This window comes from Hippocampus guttulatus, chromosome 6 (assembly GCF_054856545.1).
Source record: "Hippocampus guttulatus isolate MCC_2025c chromosome 6, RoL_Hgut_1.0, whole genome shotgun sequence".
In the NCBI taxonomy this organism is placed as follows: Eukaryota; Metazoa; Chordata; class Actinopteri; order Syngnathiformes; family Syngnathidae; genus Hippocampus; species Hippocampus guttulatus.
Window position 1 is genome coordinate 8925968 of NC_141266.1, and position 14499 is coordinate 8940466.

The 14499-nt window shown below is 40.7% G+C and overlaps 1 protein-coding gene across 2 annotated transcripts in view; it reads left to right on the forward strand.

The window, feature by feature from the left end:
- The window catches only part of vps13b (vacuolar protein sorting 13 homolog B), a 343076-nt gene that overhangs the window by 294326 nt on the left and 34251 nt on the right, over window positions 1–14499 (forward strand). For both annotated transcript variants that reach the window (XM_086112801.1, XM_086112800.1), the window contains exon 46: window positions 1016–1177. In XM_086112801.1, coding sequence (XP_085968927.1) covers window positions 1016–1177 — 162 coding nt within the window. The remainder of the gene's footprint in view (window positions 1–1015; window positions 1178–14499) is intronic.

A 14499-nucleotide genomic window follows, 5' to 3' on the forward strand; every position in this document is an offset into this window, starting at 1 on the left:
AATGTATCTGCCTCTTTTAACAAGAAATATTTTGTTTTTGAATAGCTTGATACTTCTTGATATTTTTTACACTTTCTGTCACAATCCATCAAGTATATGATGTGAAGGTATCCGATTTGTACCATGTCATGAATTTTAGGCCAGATCACTCGGGCCACGGTCTCTGAAAATCAATGTGTGTGTGTGTGTGAGTGAGACATAAATATGAAAAACAAATTTCAAATTTACTCAAGCTGGGCAATGTGACTGAAAAGTATGAAATACGTGATGGAAGTATTTCATATTGGTCAATATCGGTATGTTTTGATTTTTTTAATAAGTACACAGAGATAAAAGGCTGAATTTGGGTAATTTTATTTTAACAAATAGTACTTAATCTTTACTAAGACGTCAACGCAACTATGAAAACGTCAAATAAACTGGTTAGATAAGAGATTCAAACCATGAAATAAATGCCTTTTTAAACATAATGTGCTTCGTCGGGCTAAGTCACAATTGAATCTGTTCCTCAAGTCATTCAGCCCTAGATGCTGGCCTAAGATTTGTGCACTGCTCTTTATACTTGCCATAGTGGTTAAAATATATATTAAGAGTAACTGGTTGAGTTACCAAAACAATTGTTTTATACTCCTTTAGGAAATAGGATGTCCGAAAGTCAAGTATTTGTTAAGTCGAGAAACCAGGATGGCTCTCAAGTTCATTCCAGGCAGTATCCTGGTTAGCTGTCAGCCTGTGATTTGTTTTACTCCCCTGTTGGGGTTATGTTGCTCCCACAGATGAACTCATCACAATCTCCTACTGACTCACAGCTGACCTGGCAAGGTCCCTTTTATTTATTTATTTCCCGAAGATCAAGAACCCATACGCTGCTAGCTTGGTGTTGTAAACGCGCTTGCAAGCTGGGCACAATTCATGATTGCGAGCCTAAGAGCTTTCTCCTGTCACATTCCCTAATTAATCAATCAATCCAATCTTCACTCTAACCTCGAACCACCGTTGTACTGCTCATTTACAGAATGGAAACCCAGAGGCTGAGGAACTACTTTACAGCCACTATGTCATCTGTAATGATACCCATGAGACTCTGCGCTTTGGCCAGGTGGACACAGATGAGAATGTGCTACTGGCAAGCCTCCATAGCCACCAGTACAGCTGGAGATCCCACAAATCTCCCCAGGTAACGCAAACACACAAAAGCTGGGAATTACCTGATACTCAGAGCTCTGTGGATTTGCTTGTTTTTACAACTTCTACACCATTTATAAAGTTAAGTTAATAATGCATGCCCCCCTGAAGAAACATGAAAAATGTGTTGTTTACATCACAGCCGTGCAGAGAATTAATACTGCGATAAACAGCAAACTGGTCATCATGACTTGGTATATATCAGATATTTCCAGACAAGGTGTGGGTATTTGACTAAATTTCCTTCAGCAACTATGGTGAAAATATCCACTGGCGTAATTGAGAGTTGTTGTTGTTGTTTTTTTAATCCTGTTTTTACATAGATGTACAGTATATGTATTAATGTAGATGTATTTTCACTCATGGATGTGGCAGCATTCCACCGCAAAATCAGGTGACACGCGCAGTCGACGTGTTGTCAATCTAATAATATAATGAATTAGGATCTTAGGTTTGGTTTTTGCCTATGTCAACCTCAACTAAGGTTGATTCTGGGTTCTGGTTTGGGTTTCCGCCATGGGGTATGACCTCATACCAATGTGAGTTTGCACATCCATTCACCCACCCAACCATCTGTCCATTTTCTATACCGCTCGTTCTCATTTGTGTCACGGGTGAGTTGCAGCCTCTCCCAACTGTCAAGAGGCGGGGAATATCCTGAATTGCTCTCCACTCAGTCATAGGGCACACAACTATTCACGCTCACATTCACACCCGAGGACGAGGAAAGCCCGAAATGAGCTTCAACCTCAGAACCCGACACCCGTGAGGCAAACATGCTAACTCCGTCCCCCCGTCTCCCAACTTCTCATTCCTTTCCAGAAGTGATGGTTCTCCGTTGACCTCTCATTTCATAGTTACTGCAGGCCCGCCTTTTACACTCATGCGGTTGGAACCCTTAACAGGAGGCGTCAAAATTGTGGTTTGACGTCGATTTGTTAATGTGGTACTATAGCTTTTGACAATATAAACTCAAAAAGGTAAATGCCGTCCCAAACAGAGTGTAACTGTCCTGCGCGGTGGACATAGTGTTCCTTTCGTCTTTCTGTCTGTGCCCAGACAGTGTTGGTAAGGAAGATTGATGATATTTAACCCGTTGTGGTTTTGAGGTTGAGTGGAGGGTGGGTTTGGCTGCTCAGAGCATAAACGTGCGGGCTCGTCGAACACATGTACTCTACGGCAAGTGTGAGAAAATCAACGTTGAGTAAAGACTTGGCTCTAATTACTCACAGTAAGTCAGGTTGTATTCATCATTCACGATGGTTAAGCTGTGCTCTTACATCATTTCAAACACCCACTCGGGAGCTTGCAATCTGGCATATTGGCACGGCAAAACATCACATCTCATGTCTGAAGTGAGTCAAAATGACCTCTGTATCTTCATGATGTCTCTGAAGAAACATTGTCCAGTGATAAATAATGCGATTCCAAGATGCTTTTGTCATATGTTATTCTATCATGCGTTTGTGATACAGACTGTTAAATATGTGTTCTCGAGATGAGCATGATTTGTGAAAGTAGATAAATAAGTAAGTGCAAGTCTGCCAAAACAATCAGCGAACTTATTAAGCTTGACGATAAGTGTGTGACCGCATATCTGCCTTAGGACACGCACGTAATTATTTTTCAGGGTTACACAAATAATCAAACTGATAAAAGAAAGAGTTGTATTTCCTTAATGGCTGCCTGGAGGTTTGTTTTTGTTGCTTTTACAAATCATTTCCCGACGGTCTTAATTGGTTGCGTTATTTTGCTGTACATCCCTTGCTGCTTCGTAGAGTCTCTGAAACAAGTGAACACGATGAGCCATTAATCCCTCGGAACATCTCCTCTGTTAACACGGCGCAGTAACGTGTGTAGTGCAGGACAATCTTACATTCTTTGACTTAATTTATGAATTCATTTTAATAGTGCATGACCTTTGCATGCCTCGTTTGTTCCCTTCCAACTGCAGACTCATTTCCCGATTTCCCTAATATCACCACCAGAACGCTACAAATGACATTTTAGTTTGACACCCATCGTGTAATGCCGTTTAGTTGTGCTCTTTAAAAACAGCAACACAGACGAGAGAAATTTCTGGGAGATACTAAACACCGCGCAGGGTGCATCAAAAACTAAAAGGCTTTATCGTGACATCTTCCCTCTAATCCAAAAGGGGGAAGAAGCTAAGACATTAATACGACCCAAAACAAAAGATGACCAAAAAAAAACATTGAATGCACAAATTCATTTTAAATACATTTTAAATGCTTTTCTACTAGTGATGACCTAGAGCTATATTACGGTACAAGCAGAGATGCAACAACAATGATAATATGACAGAATGTGCTGAAGAAAACCTAGCAACATTGAGGAGGAACATCATTTAACAATTAGAACAGAAACTATGTTGTCAACTTCCTTCGCTATATTTTGGTTCATCTTTTTTCCCAAGCGATTGTTTATGGGTTTTTATATATATATATATATAATTGCACTTACTGTAAAGCCCTTGCATGTGGTGTAGAAGAGCCACAGTTGCCAATGTCATTTTCAGATGTTTGACTGGCTGGAGAACAGTAAAACAGTGATTAAGCATTCTTCCGCAGAAGCTGCGGTTAACTCAGGTCTCACCAAGGCACTCGCTGACAGCATACGGCACTGCACCGGTTCCCCGCTTCTTAAAGGACGCGGACACTGTAACATGTCAAGTATTTTGTATACATGTTATGCTTTCAGTTTGTTTATATTTAGGTGTAAATGTGTTTAAAATGTGTATTTTTTATTATTTTTTTTATGGTCACGAAAAAAAGTCGACAGCACAGAGTGTGCAACAAATGTTAAAATTTTCAATTTTAGCTGGCACAAACTCAAAGTAGAGACTCAATTTCAAGCTTGAAAACCTGAATCTCCCTGTCTGTCACGTGATTTCACTCCCTCAGATGGGAATGTGAAGTTGAAGTCTCCCAAGATGCCTTCCTCTGTCCAAGCTATAACTAGCGGTTTACCTTTCTCACGCGTTCCACAATGTACAGTTAAATGTTGAGTGCCTTTATTGAGTACTGCGGTGTTAGGAATCAGGTGTTCTCCTATATTTGATTAGTTATTAACTATTACTTTTGTTGAGAGCATAATATGTGTATGTGATTGAGTCACTGTGGCTGAGAGCACATGTGTGTGCTCTTTAATGAAGTCTTGTCGGTTCTTTCCCACAGCTGCAAACAGGAGCTGACGAACTGCTCGTGCCTTTTGCCGCTGAAGGTGTTGCGCTTGAAAATATTGTTGCCACCTTCAAGTAGTTACTTTTGATGATTTTTGATGAGTAACTAGAGTGTGATTACCTGACTGGTGAAAGTAGCAGAGATAAGTTGTTGAAAAAAAATTGGAGTTTATTGGCATCACTGCATACTGATCATTTTGTTTTATGTTGAGAGGGAAGAAATTTCATCTGTGCTGTATGTATGTACACATACAGCACATTTGACAATAAAGTTGTATTCAATTCAATTCAGTATTGTTCATGCCCTTTTTCTGACCAAGCTTGTTTCCGTGTAGGTACAATAGATCCTCTCACCTCTCCTGTTCATCGTCTTTTTTTTTTTAACTGTGCATGAAAATTGGGGCCTTCAGCCTTTCCTCATGCCTCTGGTATGATATCTGCGTCCGAGCTGAAATGTCCCACAGGCGCATGCAAAATCATTTTCTGCTGTAAAACTATCAGTACCCTTCTCTTGAAGTCTTTATTTATCTCCAAATCCCCTGAGAACTCACAAAATGAGATGGGTGGGGGTGTGTGTGGGGGGGAGCAATGGGAGTTTGGGGCAGGAATGAATTGGATTAATCAAATAAACTGTAAGAGTTGTAAAAAACCACTGGGAAGAGAAAGACAAAGAGGCAGAGAATAATGCTCACTGGTCCAGAGAACCCTCAATGACAACAAAGACGAAATTCAGTACGGTAGTAGCTTGACTTAAGTGCACCACCTTGTGAGTTTCCTGAGTTACAAGCCATTGGCCTTTTTTTTTTGTAATGAGGGGGTTGGAGGTCAGATTGGTGGAGCATGCACAAACATATACTCTGCTGCTAGTTGAAGGCGGCAAATGCCACAACATCCACCTAGCATCCTGTTTCTCATTCACAATTTTTAAAAGTTGACTTATGAACTTTGTCGAGGAACAGCTCAAACGCATAAGTCAATGTAGCACTGTACTATTACTTTGCTCTGAAATGACTCTGCACATCCTTCACTTTCCAGTAGCAATTTTCCTGCTGCTCTCAATCTTTTCTCCATTAAAATGTGCCTCCTTAGAGTGACCATCAGCCACAAGCCCAAAAATAAATTCAGGACAGCCTCATTCTCCTCCATTGATGCTGTTTTTTTAATACATGTCATTCCGAGTGATGCATTAAATGCTCCGTCGTTTTCTGCTTTGTCCCATTTGAAACAAACCCCTGAAATTCAGGCAAGTCGGGCTTGGACAAGTGCGGAAACGGTGTTAATGCAGCATTATTTCTCGTACTTCCACCTGTTCTCACCTAATAGATGTACTTGTAAAGAAGAAGGGCAGAAGACAATTCCTTGAACTGAGCGGAGCAACTACGTATGTGCTTGTGTTCACGGGGATAGCGTATAGTGTTAACATCTAAAATAGAAGTGAGTAATGTTACTGACTCCGAGCAGTCAAATCAGACAACACTTGCAATAATGATGTTGACATACCTCTGCATATCTGTCACTTCTCTCCCATGGAACACTCCAGCAGAGTGTTTTCTCAGTGAAACGCGAAGCTTAACTCAGGTCACACTCGCTCTCAGTGCTCTTGTGTTTTATTTTTGTATTTTTTTTTTTTTACCCGTTTCTTCTACCAATCATAACCATAAATTGCATTCAAAAGGACAAATGAGGCAGTCACGTTCTCCAGGTCGGCTGTTCCCCGACCCTTACGCACACCTACACGTGATCAAATCTGTCCTGCAATCTGGAGACTGTCAGTGCTCGAAGTCTAGTTGTGCTCAGCTGTAAAGCCCCGCATACCTTCACACCCCAGCAGTTACCAACCGAGGCAATGTATATTTACAGTATACTGTATCATAGAATATGAGCCATATATTGATTAACAACATCCATTAAAAACTCATCATTGCGTCGTGCTGTACATACTTTATATTTAGAAGCACTTAACATCGATTCCTCTCACACACCACCCTGTTGTTTTTCAGGGCTCTGGCGTGTGGTGTGGATAGTTGAAATATCTGGCTACTCAGTACAGGAAGCAGCCTGGCTGATAAAAAAATAAATAAATCCTTGTGGTTCTTGTGGTTCAGCGGGGAGAGGGGTGTAGAAAGCCCCCAGAATTTTGGGCTTTCAAGTGCCTACAAGGAATTATCAGAATTTGAAGACTCTTTGTTGTGATTGCTGCTCCCTAAAAATCTAATCGTTCGAGCGTGAGCAATAGTGGTCATCAGTTCAGTCATCCCCAGGCTGACATTATAAACCGTTGTGGGAAAAGTGAGTGTTGGGAGGTTCTTTGAGTAACATCACAAACGGCTCCACTGGAGCTGCTACTTGGCCTAAAAATCAGACTGTGATCTTACTGGGCAGCTCCAGATGGGTTGAACCGTGGACAATGATCAGCACATAGACAAGACAAAACAATATTGCTCTGTTAGAACCTTACCTCGAAATATATTTGTTTTTGTCTCAAAAAAGATGAGGACAATTCTGACAGTATCGTAGTTCTAGAAGGTGAACTGGGCAAATATGAAAAAAAAAACTTGGTTGCATTTGGTTAGGTTTCAAATTGCTGTTTTGGGACACCACAATAATTTGTTTGAAACTAGTCAGTCACGAAGGTGTAAACTTCACCGTTAATTTGAGAGGTTTTTCCAAATTAATTTATTTACCACTTGAGAATCCAGTTTTCAGTGTCTCAAAAGTATTTTGACCAGCACGTCATTTTGTGGAGCCCAAGTACATTTTGTCTGCCCTCCCTGAAGAAGCAGTGACAGGTCATCACTGGGGCCATATTCACTTTCTGCTTATTTGTGCTTCTTGTTGCATTCACCTTTAATGTCAGTAAAGGAAAAGCAGGGGTTCTCAAACTTTTTGGGGCCGGGGACTCCTTTCAGGAGAGAAATGGAGAAACGCCAATGAAACATTATCACTAAATGGCATGGGGTTTACGGTATTTATTTTGTGGACTCTTTCATCCTAAATATTCATGACCTGTTATATAGAAAGGGACAAGTGACTTTAATTTGTGTGAAAAACAGACATGAGCGGACTCATTTTCTGGCATACAACAAAAGATGGAGCTGCACAATATATCAAATAGAATGTTGTCATTGCCATAATGGCCTGTGCAATAAGAGTTTCAGAAAGATGTGTTTTAATACTGATTTGCATGCTTTCATCTGACTTTCACCAATTAGATGCTACCTTAAATGCATATTGCCATCTAATAAGTCAATTGTATCAAGGGCCTTGCTACATTTAATTAGCTATCACAGGGGTCCCCAACCAGTAGATTGCGATCAACCGGTAGCCCGCGGACTGGTCCCAAGTATTGTCTCATTTATTGCTTCCCAAAAAATGCAACCATATATTCCAATGTTAGCAAGGTTATTGACGTGGCGGCAGTATGTCAGCAGCATGCGCCGCGTGCACAGATCCACATCATTAATGGCCACGTGTAATTCGAAAGCTTGGTCAAGTCCTGTCTCCACGAGTGAAAGTATAATAGATCTTCAAATCGCTGCCTGTTTTTTTTCTTCACGTGGAAACTAGTGGACGCCATCTCCTCGTCACCAACACCTGAGTGCCAACCTTCATCCTCACGGCAACAAAAAACACTCCTCTGTTTTTGGACAATGGCACGAGGGGAGCAGAGCTTTCAATTCAACTCAACTCCTAAGACTACACTATGTTTCCCGTCTATGCTGCGTGCACGCTTATGATTTGGCACGATAGAAATAAAATGGAACTGTATTGAATTGGCTTACTACGGTGTCACGTTTGTATCTAACACGTCCGAGCAATATATATCAGGACTGATTGTACATTGTTGCATACGCGTTTTCCCAACACTCCCTTTGTTCACCGTCCAACCGTTCATCAAAACACTCCAATTCCTTCCATTCCCTGGCGCCTGAGCTCAACTTTATGAAAACTACAATGAGAACAGTCAGCCTCCTTCATCACCACCCCGTTTTTACTGTTTTATCTCAGTATTCTTTAATCCCTCTCATCACTCTAAATTCTATCAGCCCAATATTTACTTAGGAGAATTGTTTTTCTCTCTTTCTGATTTACTGTGAGATTGGACAGTATTATAAGTCCATGGTGTGTATCAGATGATCCATTGTTCTGTCATGGCTCCGAGTATGTATATGTATGTTTATGTGTTGAAGTAATTCAACTCCCTCTGTAGTTTGTCCCACAGGAAGTGCTCTTTTTCTGACATGGGGAATTAATTCAATTATCATGTTGATGAGAGTTGAACTTTGAGAATCTTTTTTTTTCTCCCCCCTCTTGGTAATTTTTTAAACATGTCAATCTGTTAGCATTTTAAAAATGAAAGGATGAAAATATTTGCTCTTCCCTGCCAAGTCCCTGGCCTTGAATCTACAACAAAGGGCTGTAACTGTGTCTGGGCAGCAAAACCATTTCTGGTCAAACTCCACATGACAAAAGTCCCGTTAATGACTCTGCCGCATTGTGACTCCAGATTTAAGCAATTGAGATCCATCCTCCAACAAGTTCCTGAAATCGTATTGGACCATGATGTCAGCCACAAATCTTTTGTTTTTACTCCACTCATAACTTTTTTTAAAAAAAATTCGCAATGCTTTTTAAACACTTTCAGATTAATTGAAATTATTTTTCGGTGCGTTAAATGTCGTCAACAATTGCTTGAGTCATATGAAGGTGATACTTGACAGATTCATTCAGGTTGACTGTGGCGTGAACAAACTATGTGGATTTGAAATAAGGGGAAAATGAAAACTGATTGAACGTTGTTGGGTCTGTTTTCAAGTGTGAAAATTAAACAGACAAATACAGCTTTAGTATAGCTGCTTATTTACAAAAAGTGTTAGCGTTTGTTTTCGAGTGGGTTTCCAAATGCAACCATGATTAGGGACATGGATTTTGTCAACCCCAAAATTGAGAGTTGTCCTCCGGACAGCCTTATACTTTGTATGTATTATTTTCCTCTACCTGATGCACTTTTTGACGTATTTAGTTAGTTTACACCTGGAATTGTAGATAAATAAACCAGCATTTGTATTAATTTGTGTTGAATTTTCCTGCAACTTAAAGAGACCTGGGCCTTTTTCAGTTTTTGCACTTCCGTCCCTCTGTAACATAACAGTGAGGTTTGTAATGTAACGTATCCCGTGCAAAGAGACCCTGCAACACCCACCTGCTCTTCCATCCTCAGTCAATAATTTGGCAGTTAGACTGGACAAAATTCTAGAGCTGAAGAACCACTTTGAAGCAACTGCAACTATTCAAAAGTAAGCAGAGCTGCAGTCGTAGAACAAATTACATTGTTACCATCATTAGCTTCTCATAATAATAGTCAGCTAATTTGCCACTGTAAGGGTGCGTAATTGTTTGGCGATGTCCTGTATCACCCCAATACTCAACTTGAGTGTATTTCAGTGGATTGTGATACATTATGATGCAATTAAACCTCTACATGCACACACTGAAGTAGATTATTCTTAGTAGTAGTACTTTGTATTATTCATTTTCTCATTATATTATTATTAGTAGTAGTAGTAGTAGGAGTAGTCGTAATAGTCGTATATGTGTCCGTGTTTGTGCGTGTCCTGTGGGGCCACGTTTGTGTGAAATGAGAAGGCTCCGGAACTATCTCAGTCAAGCACGTACGTCTTTGTCTCCCTGTCAACCATAGTATCACACGGACTTGCAAGACTGCCCTTTGATGGTGTACTGCCGTGCTTGTTTTGTCAAAAAGTGGGAGCCATGGAAAGAAGTGTTGCAGACAGATGTTAGCGCCCCCACAGTTCCCTCGTGTTACACTGGTGAGCCCTGACTGCCGTGGCAAGGACAATGCTGGCTCTCGCTTTTCATTTGCTGTCTTTTCCCCTCCTCCTGCCATTCAACATTGTGTTTCTCTTCCAGAGCACAATCATCCCAATTCTTTCATGTTCTTGTGAACCTGCTTCTAATTTGTTAGGTGGCGAGGCCAGCTAAGTGATCTCAAAAGTCATTTAATCAGGAAACGCAAGCCACTGCTGGTCCATAATAGCATTTATTGCTCAGAATATTAATTTATCATCCATCCAGCTACCATTTTTCCAACTCAAATTGTTTTATGATGGCAAATTGAGGACTACGTACACTGGTTCAAAAAAAAAAAAAAGCCAACTTGGGTTTCTCCATGTCCAGCTCATTGGATTCTGTTGGCCTCAGAGTCTTGTCTTTATTATTTTTGTATTTGTTTATTTGTACAAGATTTTTACCTTTTTTTTTTTTTAACTGTAGTCCACGGTTCCTGTTCCCTGGCATATGATAAGATGTGTGGCTGCGCAGGGCCTCAATAAGTCATAGATCAATTCATATCATTCCATAATGAGCCTAATGGGCCAAATCAGTCGTAAATTTAGTTTGAGACATTTCTGGCCTAGCTACAGAACGTTTTTGTCATTCATGGCGGTCGCTCTGTCAGACTACCATATAAATTTGTTCCATGTCTTGGACCGGATGAGTGGCCACACTCCAAATCTGACTTAGACTGGACCCTGCCTGTTCACCGCGTGCCCCCACCAAGAGCACGGTCCGACAGCACTGGTCATTGGGGTAGCAGGTAACGGTTTGTGGGCATGCGGGACCGCAGGAACAAGTGCAGTCCATGCTTGAGCTAAGGTCTGCAGGAACAACAATTCCTGGCGCACACTCCCGGCTCCCCACGCTATACACTGGAACACAACAACAGACTAAAAACATTTGCATGGACGGATGGAGGGCTCGTTTGCAACGGCGGGAGTACGTGAGATGTGCACATTAGCAACAGAAATGAACGCAAGTTCCGCCTCTGCTTTTTACAATGAGCGCATGGTGGGTGCTCCCGGCAAGCGCCGAACGCTCGTTGACAATTTCCAAACCAACCACTGGTGTACTAACTAACAGATGTCAAACAAGTAAATCATGGAAAACATCTGGTGCGAATGACAGAAACATTCTGAGAGCTTTTAGGAGAGTCTCGAAGACTGTTTAGTGACATCAACAACAATCTCCAAAGGGCAGAAGATTAAGGTAATGAACAAAAGTAAAGTCTACACACACACATAAAAACCCCTCTCATTCCTACAACAACAACAACAAAAAAGAAAAAAAAATAGACGGAGAAGGAATTTGCCAAAAAGGGCAGAGACAACCTTCAGAAATGTTAAATATAAACAATTTAACCTTCACCATGATCTCCTCATGATCCGTATCCTACAAGCGGAGATAATGTCATTTTTGGCTTGATAATCAGTGATAATGTAATGCATGATGGCAGCAGCAACATTTTGTCTTCCTATTAGAAAAGACACCAGTCGAACTCTGATTGTGAGATCCCTCATCATGTAGCATGATGATGAAAAACACTCCTCACTGCAAGATTTTGAAGAGTTCATCAAGGGCTACAAGACAAAGATTTCGGACTTGCCAAATCAATCTCCACACAAGCTTTTCACACATCCATTTTACGGTACTTGCTAAAGAAGAGTACATTTTCATTTTAATCTATTTTTAAGTTGGTGTGTTACAATCATTTTGCTCACTTAGATTGCTGTCATTCATGCTCCACAGTATATAAAAATAATACCATCTTCATTTTTTGAAATCACATTCACAAATTAATATCTGGAATAAAAACTGAAATGTTCCCATCTTTTACACAAATGCTCACATTGTTTAAGGAGATGCAGGTAAACTTTTCTAGATGATGTTTGCATTGTTTCAGAATCTTTTTTTTTCTCTAGCACATCACACTTTTCATAATGATAACAATGTTGCAATAATATGATGTTATATTGTAATATATGTTAGTCATATTTATAAATTAAGGTTTAGGTTCAGCAACAGGTGGATTTTTTTTCTCCTGAAACGTCATAGCTATAAATGACAAGGCATGGTAAAATTCGTCTTGCACAGACTTTTATCACTCAAACCTCAAAACAAAAAATGAAAATATTGTAATCCCTCATTTTTCACAGTTAATGAGGACCACGAAAGGTGAAATCTGCGAGGTAAGATTATAGATTTCGCCCCATTGTTCATTTTTGTTCTGTTCTTGTGTTCATGCTGACACCCACCGTCTCTGTTTTATGTGAGCATGTGTAAACCAAGGGATGGAGGGACCGTTTACCACAAAGTTGCTCATCATTGCTTTGGTCCTAACGGAGTAAAATCTCTCCACCTTTTACACGGGTCCTTTTAATGAATCATTTTCTCCTGAGATAGGACAATACCATGCAGACACGAGACATAACGTAGATCTCGGAAAGCATCTGCTTGTTTGATTGATTCATCTCTTGCCTCACAGAAGTTACCGCCAATCCTGAATATGTCAGTCCCGTGTTATTTTGTGCATATAATTTCCGTAGCAACCACAAAGATCTGTATCATGTGGTACCAATCTTACGAGGCCGTAGATGCTCCCAGTTGGATCTGTGTCGACTTTGGTGTCATCATTGTGACCCTGCCATATCTGGTTTGGAAGAAAAAAAACATCAAAAGGTCATCATGTGTTAATCATTGACGTCAATGTGTAAGCACAAAGGCATTTATGCATATCAGATAAATAAATACATCCAGTGGCATGAATTGTTGATGAGACAAATGAGTCAGCCCTGCTCATGAATCTGAGATCTGGATGGTGAGCCCATCTTTGTCATTTCCAGCAGTTAGATTCGATGATCATGAAGCATGGCCTGTCTTTTAGTTCCAAGAACAACTTGTTATAGCAGAAAAAAAATGACTTATAAATGTAGATTCAAGCACCCAGTTGTATAGCTGTGGTGTTACGACTTTTGGCTTGTTATATCAGAGGTCGCCACGTCAAGTCCCTTGCATGGTTTTTTTTTTTTTTTTTTTTGAGGGGGTGCAGGGCACAGTTTCCTTTTTCTATGACATATTGTCGCACAAGGCGGCCCGGTGGTCCAGTGGTTACCGCATCGACCTCACAGTGCCGAGGTACCGGGTTCGATCCCACCTCCGGCCTCCCTGTGTGGAGTTTGCATGTTCTCCCCGGGCCTGCGTGGGTTTTCTCCGGGTACTCCGGTTTCCTCCCACATTCCCAAATACATGTATGGCAGGTTAATGGAAGACTCTAAATTGTCCTAAGGTGTGAGTGTGAGCGCGAATGATTGTTGGTCTCTGTGTGCCCTGCGATTGGCGGGCAACCGGTTCGGGGTGTCCCCCGCCTACTGCCCAAAGACAGCTGGGGATAGGCTCCAGCACCCCCCTCGCAACCCTTGTGAGTATAAGCGGATTGGAAAATGGATGGATGGATGGATTGTCCCACAAAACATTTGACAACTGTGAACCATTGGTTGTAACTTGTGTCTATTTGTCAGTGTGTCCACACTGAAGTTAATTTTTTTCTAACAAATTCACTTTGCAAAAATTGGTGCACACCACTGAAAGTCTAGCAGAACTTAATTTTAGATTTTCGAAAATGTAGTTCACGAAAATTCATGATGAGTCCAATCATCGTCATAATATTCTAAAATGCGTTGGGGTATTTTTTTTTTGTTTGTTTGTTTGTTGAGTAATGTCTAAAAAGATTGGTTTTCAAAGGGACTGTAATTCTAATCTCCAAATGAGTTGGAATTGTTCATGTGTTACAAAGCCAGGAAACTTCAGACAAACATGACCCTAATTCAGTGTCCAGATGGCAGACAGCATGCCGTTGAGTACACTCGCAGAGTGAGCATGCTTTGTGTGATTACATTCAACCATTTTGTTTCATAATCCTCCAGTAGATCATTGTGACACATACATTGTGCTGCGGTCCAGTCATGTGCTGGAAGCTAACTAACCACCAATTATTTAACCATAATCACAAGATCTCCCTGTGGATTTGTACGAAAGAGGAATGGTTTGAGATTTGACTTTCACATTTATTTCTCACTCAATATACAACTTTGGAAACTTATAATAAACTCGAATAGTGAAGATTAGCTTTTGGCAAACGATTCCACTCAGTCGTTCACAAGTGCTGGAGTTCATTGGACGAGGCACCGTATCATTCATTAGGACTTGAGCTTTGGGACTGAAAGGTTGAGCTTGATGTTGGAGAGATGTTTGTCTGC